The sequence below is a fragment of the Euprymna scolopes genome, chromosome 20 (genome assembly GCF_053919585.1).
Source record: "Euprymna scolopes isolate OS-2025 chromosome 20, ASM5391958v1, whole genome shotgun sequence".
In the NCBI taxonomy this organism is placed as follows: Eukaryota; Metazoa; Mollusca; class Cephalopoda; order Sepiida; family Sepiolidae; genus Euprymna; species Euprymna scolopes.
This window is the reverse complement of record NC_136501.1, coordinates 690,756-711,397: the sequence shown is the minus strand read 5'-3', so window position 1 is coordinate 711,397 and position 20,642 is coordinate 690,756. Positions and strand designations below refer to the sequence as shown.

At 30.2% G+C, this 20,642-nt stretch overlaps 1 protein-coding gene across 3 annotated transcripts in view; it reads left to right on the top strand.

Moving 5' to 3' along the window:
- LOC145241280 (multidrug resistance-associated protein 1-like) overlaps positions 1-20,642 on the top strand; it is a 170,653-nt gene that overhangs the window by 74,512 nt on the left and 75,499 nt on the right. For all 3 annotated transcript variants that reach the window (XM_080104018.1, XM_080104020.1, XM_080104019.1), the window contains exons 12-17: positions 1,804-1,950; positions 4,292-4,373; positions 5,668-5,718; positions 13,128-13,185; positions 16,704-16,830; positions 19,664-19,837. In XM_080104018.1, the coding sequence (XP_079960144.1) occupies positions 1,804-1,950; positions 4,292-4,373; positions 5,668-5,718; positions 13,128-13,185; positions 16,704-16,830; positions 19,664-19,837 (639 nt within the window). The remainder of the gene's footprint in view (positions 1-1,803; positions 1,951-4,291; positions 4,374-5,667; positions 5,719-13,127; positions 13,186-16,703; positions 16,831-19,663; positions 19,838-20,642) is intronic.

Below are 20,642 nucleotides of genomic sequence, written 5' to 3'. Positions count from 1 at the left end.
GTAGATAGTTATACAAAATGTCCTGAGGTAATGCGTTGCAGGAATCCAACAACGAACAACTCAATAGGATTCCTACACGAGTTATTTGCACGATTTGGTGTACCAGACACACTGGTCACTGACAATGGAACTCAATTCACATCCACAGACTTAAAGGAATTTTGTGACACGTTCCAAGTAAAGCATATCACTACTCCGCCGTATCATCCAAGATTGAACGGCCTCGCGGAGAGGTTCATGGACACGTTAAAACGAGCGTTGAAAAAATCCATTGGGATACCAACGGAAAAAGCTTTGCAACAATGTTTGCAAATATATAGGATAACACCGCACACTAATACCCCGTCAAACATATAACCAGCTGATTTAATGTTTGTCAGAAAGGTGAAATCAGCGTTTGATAAACTATTGCCAAGACAGGCAATTGTCCGAAACACTACACACATGATAAGAAAGAAATATAACTCCGGAGATCGAGTATATTTCAAGTGCTACAGGAATAACACTTCTTACTGGCAATGTGGAGCAGTGGATAAACGCATTGGTGATTGTACATACATGATTAAAGGTCCACAAAATATACATAAAAGGTACCTGAACCAAATAAAAAAAACGCCATATTCAAGATGGTGATTATACAACAGCAGTCGAAGAGGAGGAAACCATGGACATCATATACGAATCCTTTAATTTGGAACCGCCTCAATATACACCTGAACCCCGAAGATCAGGTAGAAAAAGAAAGTTTAATGAACCATTAATGTTAAATCCCAAGAGAAAAAGATATTGAAATCTGTGCGACTTCAAATCTTGGGAGGAGGGTGTTGTGGTGGCACACATTCATTTGCATATGTGGATAGTAATTACACATAAACAGGAAGACTCAGTTAGTCTGAGTGTGTGGTCACCAGAAGCCACTGAAGGCCGCCGAGAGCAGATATGTTTCTCCAGCAAAGACTCTCTTATTTGACACCATTATGTAAATATCCTGTAAATATATCTTTTCCTAATACACTTCTTATTTGATCTACCTTTGTTTGTTGAGTCGTCATTTGTATTGCTTTCTACGTTACTTGTTTCAACCTGCAAACTTAACAGTTAGTTAGGGGTATTTACATCGAAGTGGTATAAGTACGACGAGTTCGTTAGAGCACATTATATTAAAATACTTGTAAAACAGGCACAGAGCTGCAACATTTCAGCGATAGGACAGAGGTTGGTTTGGTTGATAAGGTGGTACCTATTAGATTGGAGACTTTTTTTGGGGTCCTGTCTAAGAGCGAGAGACTAGTGGCAGATGCAGCAACGCAGATTTGATAACAATACTCCATGCATTGGCAGATAGTGACTTTGTATAAAAATAAAATATTCTCAAGTATGAGTAGGTTTTTTTTCGCAGCAACCTTGGCAATGTCCTAAATCGGTTTGTTCCAATTCATATTGCCTGTGAATGTTAAGCCAAGGAGTTTCAGGTAGCGTATTATTAATCATGACTATCAGTGGTCGAGAAAGTTCCTCGTAATTGTTAAAGTAAAGCAACTTAATCTTGGAAGCATTGAATATTATCATTCATTTACGTCTCCATTGCACTACAGACTGAAGGTTTTCTTCTAAGATTTCAGTCATTTCCTTAGATATGTGTTCATTCATTTTCCCCTCATGTCTGTTATAAAGCATAGTGTCATCATATACCCATGTCAGAGACAATTTTATTAGTAGGTCATTTATAAATATAGGAAATAAAAAAAATGATTCACCTTAACTGACCCAATAAACTGATTTTAATTTTTCTTTCCTTTTAAGATAACACTGTTAATCTTCTTCACTTTGGAGTCAATTAATGACAAAAGTTACATCACAACTGAATTGATATTCGTCACTCAAATGGCCATCAGCATCCTTGAAAGCAACATGTCGATGTATTCGGATTGTATTTTTGACATCATTAAGGTAAGTTCACTTTAAAATAATTTTTTTTGCAACACACACACACACACACACACACACACACACACACACACACACACACACACACACACACACACACACACACACACACACACACAACTACCACCACCTCCCGTCCAAAAATACCTTTAAAAAATTCGAATCTTTTCTACAATCATCATCATCATCATCATCATCATCATTTTACATATTAGCATGCGTTAGATTACTTTTAGAAATGCACTTTCGAACTAACCTATTTATAGCCAGATCTTTATCAGTCTTTCTCTCAAGTCCATGATCATCACTCCCCCCATGTTTTCTTTGGCTTTCCCCCTGTGAAGTGGATCTGCTACTTTAACTGTCCTACATCAACAAACACAAAAACTCATCAATTCTTTCAACATGGCCATAACAGTAAAGTGTCTTGCTTAGCACACAGTTCCCTATACTCTCCAGATTTAAAGGCCTGTTTTGAAGACCATCATACAGCATTTTTAATGATTTTACAAAAGTGTTCGGTAGTATCAAATTTGAAAAATTTTGGTCACTTTTAGACAAAATTCCTTTTAACAAAAACTATATTAATCTTCTAAAATCACTTTACGATGCATCACAGGCTTTTATAAAAACTGACCTTGGGTTTAGCTGCTCCGTAAACATCAAAAAAGGCGTCAAGTAAGAAGATATGCTTTTAGCAATCCTGTTCTGTGTTTCATTGGCTGCTGTTATGTTTCAGACAGAGGAGATTTGCTGGATTGGAAGGAAGAGCGAAAAATAAGTCACGTAAGTTCAAAATCCGCACCAAACGGAAGATGCACTTCATGATGATTTGGAGACTCACATTATGCATCTATCTTATCATTCTCATACCATTTCTTTCCATGCCACGAATATCCTCAACCCTCACTAGCCGGGTTCTACTTCCATATTTCATCATACTGTGTCTACATGCCTAATAGATGTATCTGGTACAAATGGAGAATAGGAAGTGGACGTTCTGTTTATTTTTTGTTTATTTTATTTTTTTTCAATTTCAATCTATTTTTTCTTTCAGTCCTTACATCCGATGAGTAATATTTCTGACAAACGAGAAACAAACTGCTGTTTCCTGAGTCAGTTATCATTTAGTGCGAACAATATACAGAGATGCCTTGAATAAATTACCTTTCTCTCTCTTTGTTGTCATGTCACTAATAAGGGTGTTGAACGTAAACGTTTTTCCTGTACTGACATTATCAGCTCAAACCTTGGAATAAATTCCAAGGAGGCGAACTGAAGGCCAAGATTACAGTGTAGTATCTGTTCTAATCCTGCACTTCACTTTTCCTGTTCTCGGTCAGCGGGGAGAAATCCTTCTAGACAGGAAATTTTTATTTTTGTTTCTTTCCAGAGTGCCCCTTTTTGGGGAGCTGGATTTTCCCACATTAAAAACCGACCTTATATCTAACTCTGCCTTCGTGGGGAGGCAAGTAAATAGGAACTCTTAAGGAGGCTATCCTATCAGCTAGTGTATAATAGTGGGGTTGCTGTATTGCCATTTGGTGAATAAAGTCTGGACTATCCAGCAGATTCTGGTGGGGCTTCTGATACCATATTAGTGGGAACCGCTGTAGAATATAAAGACAATGTGCCATTCTAACACTTATTGATCATTTCCGTTATGTAAAAGAGAAATAGAAAAGAGAAGAGGTAATGCCTGGAACAGTAGTTTCATGACAACAGAACAGATGCTATACATGAATTGAGCATTGAAATATTATTCAATATTAATAGAAGTAATAGTATGATTTCGGCCTCAGACAAACAGATACCAAATCTTTTTGTAAGAGGAGTACAACAGTACACTATTAGAAGTAATAGTATAGGTTCAGCCTCAGACAAACAGATAGCAAATCTACATTTTTAAAATCAGTTTTTGATTACCACTTATCAAAAGCAAAAGACATTCAAGAAGGAAAGATTTTCATTTGATGGAACAATTGTCCTTGAAACTGATAAATGCTTGCAAAGAAACTGTTCATTTTGTTGGATGTAAAAACGCAAAATATGGTCATTATTTTACTAATGGGTACACCACTTATTAAGGATAAAAGCTATCCGAGGAGAAGGGTTAATGTGATGAATGGATTGTCAGTTCTATGATGGACAATATAGTTATATTGAAGCGGTTAAATCCCAAAATGGCTGCCAAAACCCACTGAACAGTTATGTTTAACATGCTGAGCAGTGACAGGGAAAATCAAACCACCATACCAACTCATTGCCTTATCTATGCAAATTTCTTAATTTAATACTAAACTCATGAATTGTTTTTTCGATTTTTTTTTTAATTTCTTTTCAGGCCAAAGAAAGTTACAAAAATATAGTTACGTTTCTGAATCTTGAAGATAGTGCTTTTAAACCAGATGAAGAAATTTCTGAAGGTAAGAATAAAATTTCTTTTTATGACATTCTTGATTGGCAGATTATTCTTATTGAGTTTAATCAGGTTTTTTGTAAGGGGTTACCATTTGGGATCGTGTCTAACAGGGGACTGTGGGATCTTGAGCAGCAAGATGTCGGTTTACATTTACACTTTTACATGTAAATACAATCAAGGAAGCAGTTAATAGGAAAGGAATTCCAAAGTCTAGTAGTCGACAAAATAAACTATTCAAGTAGAAGACTTTCCAGCATATTTTAATGCGACCTAGCATTACACAACTCTTGTTTCTCAATGAAACTAGAGTTTTGTAATCCCTACCGTATATTTCCTGAACCAGAATTATTTGATTCCAGTAAAAAGCAGAAGTCTAGAACAGTAGAAAGCAATGCCAGGATAAGCGGAGAATTATTCTATGACTAGTAAAAAAGTAGAAGTACAAAAGAAATTCCCAAATAAAGAAGCTCCTCAGACCGTTTGCCTTTGGAATTCCTTCCCTGCACCCTATTTCACCGACTATGCTTACCAACATGCATAAATTTAAATGTAATGTTAACAAACAATTGCTGCATAACTTCCCACCACGGTTCTCCCACCCCTATGAATCTAGCTTCTATCACAGTAACTCCATTAAGCTTCCATGACCATATGCCTTGTTTGGGTTGAACAAAAGGTGGGGAGGAAAAGAAAATGAAAGGAAATGGTTGCCCAGAAAGGAAAATTTGGAATGAAGTGGCTTGTGAGGTTGGATACTAACGATGGGGAAGCAGTTTAGCCTTCTCAGCTGCCGTACAAGCGGCCTCGTGGTTGTTGGATTGTGAGAGAATTGTTGATTGCTCATCATTCACCAGACTATGAATTTTCTAGAAATCACCACTTTCTAACTTTTGGGACTTTTCAGACCATTTCACTATATCTTCTCTTGGCTGAGGCTATTTAACTCTTACAATGATTTTTATGCTCTGCTATGCTATCATCTCCAAACTCTACAACAAATGCCTTGAGAAATCTTGCTTCCCTGATAGCTGGAAAATTGCCTATGTAATACCATTGTTCAGAAATTCTGGTACAAAAGGGAAAAATGAAAATAACTGGGTCATATAAGAAGCATTAGAAACTAAATGTTATATTAAAATTTGCTTATAGATGCACAGAAGTAAATTTGTTATTGTTATGGCATTAAAGGCCCGAAAAGAAATAAGACAATAAGGAAGTAGAATAAATCACAAACTTGAAACTGTTTCATTTCCATTGAAATATTAATTTAATAAGTTGGTATTTATTTCTGTTGACAGATACCCGCAGTAGCCTGGATCTGCTTGGTGACAGTACACGCAAAAATAACGGTAAGTCAGAATTTGACAGGAATAAATGTAATAAAAAATTAAAAAAAAATTAATGCATTTCTTTATATTCTATTTCAAAGTTTTAAAATTACTTTCGAAATTTACAATACAATGCAAATGCGGAGAGGAGGAACGCAGGTCTGTACACCCAAGATTACAGTCTCTCAATACACATCATCTCTGGAGTTGTAGTCTGCCAGATGACAGATAAACATACAGAGAGGCAATTGTTTTAGTCAGAAATCTGTAAGTCTATTTTAGAACGTGTTCAATTAAACAAATTATGTGAAAATAAAAAAGTTGAAAGTCTAATTATTTTAAAACCTGTCGAAAATTGAAAAATGATGTGAGAGTAAATGATAAGGTGTGTAATATTTTAAATAAAATAAATTTTAAATAGATTTGTATAAAAATATCGTATTTAAAATTTCGGTTCCATGCTTCGCATTTGTGCTTTAGAAGCATGGCCCACGGAGTTCCGTATGGATTATCTAGAAGAGACGCTGCATACTGATGATTTAATACTTGTCTATGAAACAATGGAAGACGTACTTGTTAAGCCAAAGACTTGGAGGAATACTATGAATAAGAGTGAATGCCACCAAGGCCAACAGTGGTTGTACTTAAGTTTCTGAAGTTTTAAGATAATGATCGATTATTCCTATTATTTGGATTATTCGACCTACTGTTCTCATCTTGTTATTGTTATTTGCACAATGTTCCAGTCGATGTAACCTCTGACCTTCTTCAGATGTATCTTGTCGAACTCAGGAATCTTTTTTTTTTTACACAGTGATCACCACTTATCAAGGCCACTCAGGGATAAGGGTTATTGCAAGTACATTACGTTAGTGTGGAGATTTGATGAAGTGTTTATTTAAGGAGGCGATTCATTAGGAATTTGTTAACGTTGGACTTGAAGACATCCAAGTTGTAGTCCGGTGGGAAGCAGGCAGACGGAACAGAGTTCCACAGGCGTGCAGTTCTAAGAAAGAAGCTTTGTTCATGGAATCCGCGTTTTGATTTAGGCACAGATATAGAATGGGGGAAATTTTTCACAATCGATGCAGCTAGACGGGTGATTTTCGTGAAAGATTGGCGAGGGGGGAACCAGAGATTGGAGTTCAGACGAGCACCTGCCATGGAACTCTGCATAAAATTTCGAATGGAATCCTTCATTTAATCCACGAGTTTAGCATACTTTTGTTCTGTCAGTCATGACAGAGTCAAAGTCCTAAGTAATTCGCAATTTTGGATGTTGCCTGCTCTGAGGATTAAACTTTCAACCTCCAGAAGAGTGGATTTTACAACTGAATTTTAACAAGTACTTTATTCACTATGCGACGAGTTTTTTGAAAATTACTTAGTAAAATCGTAGGAGGTTTCGTTGACTAAAACGTTGTGTAAATAACACTCAAGACGAAAACAGTAGTCCAATTATCCAAATAATACTAATAATAAATAATACTACTAATAAATAATAATAATAATAATAATAATAATAATAATAATAATAATAATAATAACAACTAATAATAATAATAAAAAATACTAATACTACTACTACTACTACTACTAATAATAATAATAATAATAACTAATAATAATAATAATAAATAATAATAGTTGTACGGTTGGACAGTTCCCCCATAAAAGGGAAGCTTTTCTGTTCAGTTTGTGGAAAAGAAAGTCATAGCAGATGATAATATTAAAAAGTCATATTAATAGCAGATGATAATATTATAAAGTCATATTAATAGCAGATGATAATATTATAAAGTCATATTAATAGCAGATGATAATATTATAAAGTCATATTAATAGCAGATGATAATATTATAAAGTCATATTAATAGCAGATGATAATATTATAAAGTCATATTAATAGCAGGTGATAATATTATAAAGTCATATTAATAGCAGGTGATAATATTAAAAAGTCATATTAATAGCAGATGATAATATTATAAAGTCATATTAATAGCAGATGATAATATTAAAAAGTCATATTAATAGCAGATGATAATATTATAAAGTCATATTAATAGCAGATGATAATATTATAAAGTCATATTAATAGCAGATGATAATATTAAAAAGTCATATTAATAGCAGATGATAATATTAAAAAGTCATATTAATAGCAGATGATAATATTAAAAAGTCCTATTAATAGCAGGTGATAATATTAAAAAGTCATATTAATAGCAGGTGATAATATTATAAAGTCATATTAATAGCAGATGATAATATTAAAAAGTCATATTAATAGCAGATGATTATATTAAAAAGTCATATTAATAGCAGATGATAATATTATAAAGTCATATTAATAGCAGATGATAATATTATAAAGTCATATTAATAGCAGGTGATAATATTAAAAAGTCATATTAATAGCAGATGATAATATTAAAAAGTAATATTAATAGCAGATGATAATATTAAAAAGTCATATTAATAGCAGATGATAATATTATAAAGTCATATTAATAGCAGGTGATAATATTATAAAGTCATATTAATAGCAGATGATAATATTAAAAAGTTATATTTATAGCAGATGATAATATTAAAAAGTCATATTAATAGCAGATGATAATATTAAAAAGTCATATTAATAGCAGATGATAATATTAAAAAGTCATATTAATAGCAGATGATAATATTAAAAAGTCATATTAATAGCAGGTGATAATATTATAAAGTCATATTAATAGCAGATGATAATATTAAAAAGTCATATTAATAGCAGATGATAATATTAAAAAGTCATATTAATAGCAGATGATAATATTAAAAAGTCATATTAATAGCACGTGATAATATTAAAAAGTCATATTAATAGCACGTGATAATATTAAAAAGTCATATTAATAGCAGATGATAATATTAAAAAGTCATATTAATAGCAGATGATAATATTAAAAAGTCATATTAATAGCAGGTGATAATATTAAAAAGTCATATTAATAGCACGTGATAATATTAAAAAGTCATATTAATAGCAGGTGATAATATTAAAAAATCATATTAATAGCAGATGATAATATTAAAAAGTCATATTAATAGCAGATGATAATATTAAAAAGTCATATTAATAGCAGATGATAATATTAAAAAATCATATTAATAGCAGGTGATAATATTAAAAAGTCATATTAATAGCAGATGATAATATTAAAAAGTCATATTAATAGCAGATGATAATATTAAAAAGTCATATTAATAGCACGTGATAATATTAAAAAGTCATATTAATAGCAGATGATAATATTAAAAAGTCATATTAATAGCAGATGATAATATTAAAAAGTAATATTAATAGCAGATGATAATATTAAAAGGTCATATTAATAGCAGATGATAATATTAAAAAGTCATATTAGTAGCAGATGATAATATTAAAAAGTCATATTAATAGCAGGTGATAATATAAAAAGTCATATTAATAGCAGATGATAATATTAAAAAGTCATATTAATAGTAGATGATAATATTATAAAGTCATATAAATAGCAGGTGATAATATTAAAAAGTCATATTAATAGCAGGTGATAATATTAAAAAGTTATATTAATAGCAGATGATAATATTAAAAAGTCATATTAATAGCAGATGATAATATTAAAAAGTCATATTAATAGCAGATGATAATATTAAAAAATCATATTAATAGCAGATAATAATAATAAAAAATAATATTAATAGCAGATGATAATATTAAAAAGTCATATTAATAGCAGATGATAATATTAAAAAGTCATATTGATAGCAGATGATAATATTAAAAAGTCATATTAATAGCAGATGATAATATTAAAAAGTCATATTAATAGCAGATGATAATATTAAAAAGTCATATTAATAGCAGATGATAATATTAAAAAGTCATATTAATAGCAGATGATAATATTAAAAAGTAATATTAATAGCAGATGATAATATTAAAAAGCCATATTAATAGCAGGTGATTATATTAAAAAGTCATATTAATAGCAGATGATAATATTAAAAAGTCATATTAATAGCAGATGATAATATTAAAAAATCATATTAATAGCAGATGATAATATTAAAAAGTAATATTAATAACAGATGATAATATTAAAATCGTATTAATAGCAGATGATAATATTAAAAAGTCATATTAATAGCAGATGATAATATTAAAAAGTCATATTAATAGCAGATGATAATATTAAAAAGTCATATTAATAGCAGATGATAATATTAAAAAGTCATATTAATAGCAGATGATAATATTAAAAAGCCATATTAATAGCAGGTGATAATATTAAAAAGTAATATTAATAGCAGATGATAATATTAAAAAGTCATATTAATAGCAGATGATAATATTAAAAAGTCATATTAATAGCAGATGATAATATTAAAAAGTCATATTAATAGCAGATGATAATATTAAAAAGTCATATTAATAGCAGATGATAATATTAAAAAGTCATATTAATAGCAGATGATAATATTAAAAAGTCATATTAATAGCAGATGATAATATTAAAAAGTCATATTAATAGCAGATGATAATATTAAAAAGTCATATTAATAGCAGATGATAATATTAAAAAGTCATATTAATAGCAGATGATAATATTAAAAAGTCATATTAATAGCAGGTGATAATACTAAAAAGTCATATTAATAGCAGGTGATAATATTAAAAAGTCATATTAATAGCAGATGATAATATTAAAAAGTCATATTAATAGCAGATGATAATATTAAAAAGTCATATTAATAGCAGGTGATAATACTAAAAAGTCATATTAATAGCAGGTGATAATATTAAAAAGTCATATTAATAGCAGATGATAATATTAAAAAGTCATATTAATAGCAGGTGATAATATTAAAAAGTCATATTAATAGCAGGTGATAATATTAAAAAGTCATATTAATAGCAGGTGATAATATTAAAAAGTCATATTAATAGCAGGTGATAATATTAAAAAGTCATATTAATAGCAGATGATAATATTAAAAAGTCATATTAATAGCAGCTGATAATATTAAAAAGTCATATTAATAGCAGGTGATAATATTAAAAAGTCATATTAATAGCAGATGATAATATTAAAAAGTCATATTAATAGCAGGTGATAATATTAAAAAGTCATATTAATAGCAGATGATAATATTAAAAAGTCATATTAATAGCAGGTGATAATATTAAAAAGTCATATTAATAGCAGGTTATAATATTAAAAAGTCATATTAATAGCAGGTGATAATATTAAAAAGTCATATTAATAGCAGGTGATAATATTAAAAAGTCATATTAATAGCAGATGATAATATTAAAAAGGCATATTAATAGCAGGTGATAATATTAAAAAGTCATATTAATAGCAGGTGATAATATTAAAAAGTCATATTAATAGCAGGTGATAATATTAAAAAGTCATATTAATAGCAGATGATAATATTAAAAAGTCATATTAATAGCAGGTGATAATATTAAAAAGTCATATTAATAGCAGGTGATAATATTAAAAAGTCATATTAATAGCAGATGATAATATTAAAAAGTCATATTAATAGCAGGTGATAATATTAAAAAGTCATATTAATAGCAGGTGATAATATTAAAAAGTCATATTAATAGCAGGTGATAATATTAAAAAGTCATATTAATAGCAGATGATAATATTAAAAAGTCATATTAATAGCAGATGATAATATTAAAAAGTCATATTAATAGCAGGTGATAATATTAAAAAGTCATATTAATAGCAGGTGATAATATTAAAAAGTCATATTAATAGCGGGTGATAATATTAAAAATTCATATTAATAGCAGATGATAATATTAAAAAGTCATATTAATAGCAGGTGATAATATTAAAAAGTCATATTAATAGCAGGTGATAATATTAAAAAGTCATATTAATAGCAGGTGATAATATTAAAAAGTCATATTAATAGCAGATGATAATATTAAAAAGTCATATTAATAGCAGGTGATAATATTAAAAAGTCATATTAATAGCAGGTGATAATATTATAAAGTCATATTAATAGCAGATGATAATATTAAAAAGTCATTAATAGCAGATGATAATATTAATATAATTGCAAGAATTAGAATTGGATGAACAAAGTGCAACAAACTAATCAGCAAAGGATTATCACTGTTTATCAAGGAAAGAGCCTATCAGGCATGTGTATGCAATGCGATGTATGGAAGTGAAGGGTTGAGGACATGTGTTGCATGGAGAGAAATGATATGAGAATGATAGGCATTAAGGCATTTCATGTTGTTATGTATATTATTAACTGTTATACACATTTAAAAAATAAGAAGAAATGATGATTGTGATTATTTTGATATTAGGTAAAAAAATGGATTGTTCCAAAATCAATTTATGTCACCACTCGCCTAAAACAATAAAATTTTAAATGATCACATTTTAAAAAATGACATTCATTTTATTGATTTGAGTAATATTCAATTGACAATGATTTTTATGGTAACAAAACAGAGGATAGATATTTATATGCTGCTCACCACAGCATGATGTGACACAAGGTCAGAAAGTGGGATGTTCAGCTAGCGCTTCTAAAGGAGGGGCATTCTGGCCTAGCAAAAATTAACTGGACATTCTCTGATAGGGGCGGCTCAGGCAACAAGTAATAAAATTACTCTACCCAAAAGTCGGGTGACAATGCCTGAGAGAGTGGACTTTCTAGGTAATACCCAGGCGACATACCTCAGTCCGACAGGCCATGTAAATGATTCATCACGGGCTGATTGTCAAGAATGGATTCTTGACTTGTAATTTTACCCATTCTCCAATCAGCCGAAGCAGCAATGAGACTCATCCTTTATAATAAGAGGATATTTATTATCTTATAAAGAATAAAACTGCCACAAGTTTAAGTAAATAAATCAAATGTATATTCAATTTATTTATTTAAAACATATTTAGTTGACAAAGAATTATTTTTATTATAAAAAAGGATAATTTTTTTCTTATAGTATTGGTTCTAACATTTATTATTAAAAAATATCATTCTTAAGAGTAAATTGAACAGATTGATCTAGAAATTCAATGAATGAGAAGAACAGGCGACTCGAAGTCCGCAATAAACTGTATCAGGCAGAAAATTATTTAAAAAAAAAAAGGAATCAATAAATATTTCATAAACTAATATATTTTTATGATACGAAAAAACAAATTAAAAATAGTGAAACAATAACATTTTATGAATTTGTTTTATGCAAAAAAGAAAAGAAGTAAATATAATACGATTATTTTATCTGACGCTATTTGCTGCGGACTTCTGGTCACCTGTTCTTCTCATTCACAAGAAAACCCCATGGACTTTTTGTGAGGTTCTGCTAGTATTAAAAACTTACAATTTATCTCTTTTACACATTTTAGATGTGATATATTCTGTGGCCATTACTAATGCAACATTCAAAGGTGAATGCCTTAAAAAGTGAGTTGTTTTACCTTTTAATAAACATCCGTTTTTTGTTGTTATATATATATATATATATATATATATATATATATATATATATATATATATATTCACAAATAAACCCAAGATAACAAAATATAAAATTAGAATATCTTATTGTATGAAATAAAAAAAACAAAAACAAAAAACAAATAGAAAATATAAGGACGGTGTGTAGGTAGGTTCAACTGCTTGTTTTCTAAAAATAGAGATTATGAATATATTCCTATATGTATAAATAGTCTATTTTGCCGTCTCAAAGTTAGTTGTTTTGGAATATTTTTAAATGATATAATATTTAAAATCATCCAAACAGTTATGAAATAATTGTAAAGAAAACACACAATAAGATATTCTCATTTTATATTTTATTGTCTTGATTTTTGCGGAAATTTATACGCATGCTCGATTATGAAAATCGATAATCATGAAACTTAAATAATTGAGTCAATTTTGACTTGGATTTTATTGAGATATGAACATTACCGAATTTTTAACATATTAAAATGTTGGTAAAAAATAATAATAAGGTATATATATATATATATATATATATATATATATATATATATATATATATATATATATATATATATATATATGTGTGTGTGTGTGTGTGTGTGTGTGGTAGGTATAAAAATGTTAATATTTATTTATAAATATTATAGTATAAAGTTCTTTTAAGAAATTGAAGTTGAATCCTTTTGAGGAAAAGCGGTCAACTAGCGAATACGCATTGTTCCGACCTCCTATTGTTTAATACCCTCACGACTGTTGATTATGACAGTCTGCCAACATGGATAATTTCCTTCTATTTGAATCTTATATGCCGTTAACCTGAGAGAAAGGTACTAGCCTGCAAGCCAAGGTTGGTTTGTTTTATTTGGTTCACATCTCCCGACCAATAGTAATTATCACTTCCTACACTGATGATTGGATAAGAATGAAACACTAGTGCCTGTAAGTATAAAATCTTTTAATATTTATTTAAAAAGAATATATATATATTGGTATTAAAGATCTTGGAAGCATCATCTATATAATCTATAAAAGTGAAAATGTCTGTGTGACTGTCTTTATGTCTGTCTGTGTACATTTCCCTACCAAATAACTCTGTCAATTTTCAGTCTACAGACTTGAAATTTGACATACGGAGTATTGAGATTTGAAAACATCTTTTTAATCGAGTTTCAGCCAGAAATTTTGCTGTAAAGGGTCAAAGTTCAATGATTTTACCTTTGAAATCTCTACCAAACAAATCCGCCAATTTTGGGTCTAAACACTTGAAATTTTAGATATAGGTTACTTGGACATGGATCTAACTTTATAATTTGATTTGAGCCCACAACACTAAATGCTAAGGGGTTAAAGTTTTTTAAAAATTGATCTCTGCGGTTTCTACGAAATTACTTAGCCAATTTTTGGTCTAAACATTTGAAATTTTGTATAAAGCGTATTCAGACGTAGAGCAAGCTTTTTAATCGGTTTTTGGCTGAAAAGTCGGCTGCGAAGGGGTCAAAGTTCAAAAGATTTTACCTTTGCAATTTCTAGCAACCTATTAAGCTAATTTTTGGTCTAAACATTTGAAAATTTACATAAAGGGTATTCAGACATGCAGCAAGCTTTTTAATCAGTTTTGGGGCAAAAATCTGGCTGGCAAGAGATCAAAGTTTACAGAGTTGACGTTGCAGACTTTGCCAAACTCCTCTGCTATTTTTGGGTCTAAACACTTAAAATTTTAGATGTAGGTTACTTGGACATGGGTCAAACATTTTAATTTAATTTGAGTCCAAAACAATAAATGTTCTTGTGTTGCGGTTATTAGGGATTCAGTTTCTCAGCTTATGTGTCCTTTTCACATCCATGTCCGAGTGTTTTCGTTATTTTCATCTTTTGTCATCCATATGAATATTCGGCCTTGTTGTTTCTCTTCCCATTTTTCTTTTCTTGTTTTATCCTTTTTCTCTCTGTTTTCTGTTTTATTGATTTTTTCCGTGTCTCTCGCTGCCATGATTATTCTTTCAGTGTTGTGGATCATGTATTTTTCTAGTTCTTTTTTGGTGTCTTTCACAAAGTGTTCTATGCAGACCAGTCTCCTCCCGCCGCCTTTCCTTTTCACATAGTGTCGGTCAACATCGTCGTTCGGGTGTAGTGCGTTGTGCATGGTTATGAGTTTCTTGGTCTTCTGATCGAGCTGTCTCAGTTCTTCTTTAGTCCACCCTATGAACGGTCCAGAGTATCGTACTAGTGATATTGCCCATGCATTTATACCTTTTATTAGGTTTCTGCTATATAATTTAGTTTGCAGAAGTTTTCTTGTTCTTCTGAAGTATTTTTTCCAATTCTCTCTTTCATTTCTGTTTCTTTGATGACGTCTGCTTTCAGAACTCCGAGGTATTTATAGGCGTCTTGTTCCCCTAGTGCTCTCATCTCCGTTTGGTTGGGTAGTTCCATACCTTCTATAGTCTCCAATTTTCCCTTTCTTATAAGTAGTAGTGCACACTTTTACATACCAAACTTCATTTGGATATCCTGGTTGAAGACCCTGGTGGTGTTTATTAATGTCTTTTCGGTCCTTGCGAAAAATTTCAGATCGTCCATGTACATCAGGTGGTTAATTTTTTCCTTCGTGTTAGAGAACTTGTATCCGGCTTGGCCATCTCAGTATATTGTTCAGGGGCATCATGGTTATGATGAACAGTAATGGCGATAATGAATCTTCTTGGAAGATGCCTCTTTGTATGTTGATTTTTGTTATGTGTTGTCCATCAGCTGTCAATTCTAGTCGCCATGTTCTCATTGCATTTTGAATAACGTTAATGATCCTGCTTGGTATGTTATACATTTTTAGGCATTCTATTATCCATGCTTTGGGGGATTCTGTCGTACGCCTTTTTGTAGTCGATCCATGCCATGGCTAAATTCTTTCTTCTTCTTTTTGCCTCCTTTAGGATCTTTTGATCTATGCATAGCAGATCATTCTTCCTTTCTAGCATCCTTTCTGTTCCTTATTATTCAGAGAGTGATATTATTATTATTATTATTATTATTATTATTATTATTATTATTATTATTATTATTATTATCATTATTATTAAATACTTAAATATTTTTTTATTTAAATATTTGATTAATATTTTTTACGTGCATAAAATTTATCCAAAAATATAAAATTCCCTCTTTCAAACATTTGATGATCCAATACATTTAGTATTTTTTTTGTATCATTTAAACACTTTCGTAAGTTGATGCTCTATCTTGAATATTGAACATTTTTAGGATAATATTGAATTTGTAAACTTTTATATTTTTATATTATAATGTCGAATACAAGTATTTATTACAATGTCGAATATAAGTCTATGTTACAATGTCGAATATAAGTATGTATGCGTGTAGTTTTGTATGTGGAGTGAAAGTTAGATCACAAGCAGAGATGCCGAAAGAGACGGAATAAATAAATACAAATATTTTCTGTCCATATTGTTTTTTAGCATCAACTTAAAAATCAAAGCTGGTCAACTTGTAGCAGTTTGTGGGAATCATAATTCCGGGAAATCTGCGCTTCTTTATGCTCTTCTTGGGCGAATCAAAAAAGAATCCGGCACCGTATGCAGAGTGGTAACTAAACAAACACTTCTTTTTGTTTTTTTGTTTTTTATGAATATTTTTATATCTTGAATCAGTGAAATGCAGCAGTTGACTTTTCAAGGTGACAGAAAGTTACTGATACTACCTAGCTCTAATTACGTATCGAGCACTGTCGAAGTAATTACTGAAAATATTAATATTTGCATAAAGTTTTATGTACATACATACATACATACATACATACATACATACATACATGCATACATACATACATACAACATGGTGGTGATTGTCACTTCTTGACAGAAGAAGACCATCTTTCCCTTGCTTTATTGTTGGTTATTCATTTATTTTCATGTACTTTTGAAATATTGTTTTTTTTCAAATTATATATATATATATATATATATATATATATATATATATATATATATATATATATATATATATATATATATATATATATTTATATATATATATATATATATATATATAAAAATATATATATATATAAAAATATATACATATATATATATATATATATATATATATATATATAATTTGAAAAAAAAACAATATTTCAAAAGTACATGAAAATAAATGAATAACCAACAATAAAGCAAGGGAAAGATGGTCTTCTTCTGTCGAAACGGTGCTCCTCACCTTGAGTTGAGCATATTGGGGAGTGAAACGCGAATTACCATTAGCATATAAGCGACGCTCTTTGTGTAAACAAATCGAGCGGAGGTATTTCGAACGATATCAAAACATCGTTAAACTCACTACTCGTTCAAGCAGCCGCCCATAGCGTAATGGTTGGGAGCCTTGACTGCCGTACAGACGGTCGGGTTTCAGTCCTGGCTTGAGGTAGTTGCCTGTCTGGCCGCACTGATGGGCTGTGGGACAGCGAAACGGTGCTGTGTGTGGATGACTATATATATATATATATACATACATACATACATATATATATATGTGGAGATGTGATCAAAATGCATCGATTTCTATCTACTGTGGGAACGAAGGTGGCTCTTCAGACCAGTTCTGCTCTTATACAGTCTGTCGCAAAGGTCACACTTAAGCTGAGATTGAGGGATGCCAACTGGTGCTGCTCTACTGTGGACGTTCATATGACGCTTCAGGTCTCCACTCGATTTACAGACCACAGAGCAAACAGAACATCTGTGCCCCGCAGTGTTTTCCTCATCAATGTACATACATACATACATACATACATACATACATACATACATACTACTACTATATACATATTATATGTATATAGTAGTAGTATGTATGTATAATGTATGTATTGTTTTATACATAAAATAATGCATACATACACACTACTACTACTAATATATATATATATATATATATATATATATATATATATATATATATATATACTAGAAAAATTAAAAGGTTGTAAAATCAGTGTAAAGTAACTTAGAATCAACAACATTTATTATTCGACACAAGTGATACAAGAAGAAAATTTCCTTACTCTGAAAAGCTGCAAAGAGTTTCTCTTTGCAACTCTATCAAATAAGGAAGTTTAATCTTGTATTCGTCATGTTTACCCATACATGTTTTTTGATATGTTTATATTTTTCTTCTGTCTTTTGTTTTGTTTTTTACTTTCATTATTTATTTTCAGTTCTTTTTATTTATATACAAATCTAAATGTTTTTTTTTTATCAAGGTAATGTTTGAATCTTAAAGTTTTGTGATTTTCTAGTATTATTTTATTTTTATTGTTAATGATTACGTTCCAATAAAACAAATGAAAAAAAAAAACGAAATATTTGCTTCGTTGTGCCTAACTGTAGGATAGGTTGTTAAAAGATTGCTTTCATATGTAGGTAATTACCGCGTAGAGAACTTGTGCCGTGACAGAGTACAAATCAACTTCAAAATTTCCTAGCGAACAATCTCGTCTGCTTACTAGAGACCCTTTCTAACAAAAGAGACGTTGATAGTCTTTCTCTACTCTGTCACTATTTTGCTCGACTGAGATTTAATCTCTGTCTCTATATTTCCTAATAATTGAAATAATTATCTGTGAAACCGTAAGAAAAATCCGGAATCCAAGTATGAATAACTAAGTGTTAATTGTATGCAGCGGCTCTCTCGTTTAAACAGCGTCGGCGACCATAGCTCTCCAAATTGTAAAGCCATGGTAATTTCGCAAAAATAAGTAAAGACGGTAGTTTCCCGTTGCTTTCCGTCTTGATTTATTGGTGTATTAGAAAAATTGAATATCAGTAATATTGAATATTAGGAATATTGAATATTGAATATTAAATATGAAATTTGATCAGTGTTTTTGCATTAAATAATCATCATCGTCATCATCATCATCAGCAACCCTGCTATTTTAACAGCGTCGGCGACCATGGCTCTCCAAATTGTAAAGCCATGGTAATTTCGCGAAGACAAGTAAAGACGGTAGTTTCCAGTTGCTTTCCATCTCCATTTGGGGGTGCATCCCCCCCCCCCAGTGAAACAAACACGTCCCAAATACCTACCTGAAAATTTCTACGATTCGGTGTGGTACATAGAGCGCCTAGCCTTCCCAAAATGGTCACCTATCTGGTACTGGCCAGGCTTATAGCTAATTGTAGTATAAAAAAAAACACTTGGTTAAATTTGAAAAATTAAAGCAATTAAAGAAATAAAAAAAGTTAACACTAGATTAGCCATCGAATGGCAATAAGTATTGTAGAAAAAGAAAAGATTCCCTGAATATTTTTGGATGTCATTTTTAAACAAATTTTATCCATAATGCAAACAAACATGAAGATTTTTTTAAAGATTATTGTTAATTAACTTTTCTCTCATTTTTCTTTTGTTCACAAAGGGAAAAGTTGCTTTCACCCCGCAAGAACCATGGGTTATTAATGACACGATAAAGATGAATATTTTGTTTGGAAAAAATTTCTATCAAAGACATTTCCAGCAAACTTTGAAATATTGCTGTCTCGATGAAGACACAAACAAAGACATAAACGAAGAAAAAGTTATTAATGCAAAGGTAAGATTCTTAAAAAGTAAGCATTTGGTCCACTAGTCCACTGGGGAAGGAGGGTTATTTAATTCTCTCTCTCTCTCTCTCTCTCTCTCATATATATATATATATATATATATATATATATATATATATATATATATATATATATATATATATATATATATATATATATATAGTGAAAAATTTTGTTCAAAATTCAAAGACTCAGGTTTTCTTTGTTATAAGCTTCGTTTATTTCCTTGATTTTTCCATTACAGCTGTTTCATTAATAAGTTCGCAATTTTACGATTTATGTTCCCGTAAAAAAATACCCTGTACCCACCAACTTGTTAAAAATATACCATTTGTTGTAAAAATCTAATGGATAAACATCTGAAGAAGTTGGTGTGGACAGGATATTTTTACGGAAACATAAATAGTAAAATTGCTAACGCATTAATGAAACAGCTGTAATGGAAAAATCCAGGAAATAAACGAAACTTATAAAAAAAGAAAACGTGAGTCTTTGAATTTTCAACAAAATTTTGCACTATATATGCTCTGTCCCTATTAAATAGACACATTGAGCTTAACTCAAAATTAACGGTGAATGGTTTTAAAATAACAATCTAGACCCGTTAAACGAAAACGGTATACATTGAAAGTAACGATATTTCAAAAACAAACTTTATATATATATATATATATATATATATATATATATATATATATATATATAAGGAACTTTGTGTGTGTGTCTGTGTGTGAGTTCGTTTCCTATGAACGCGAAAACAGCTGGTGTGATTTTTATAAAAGTTTACACGAAGGT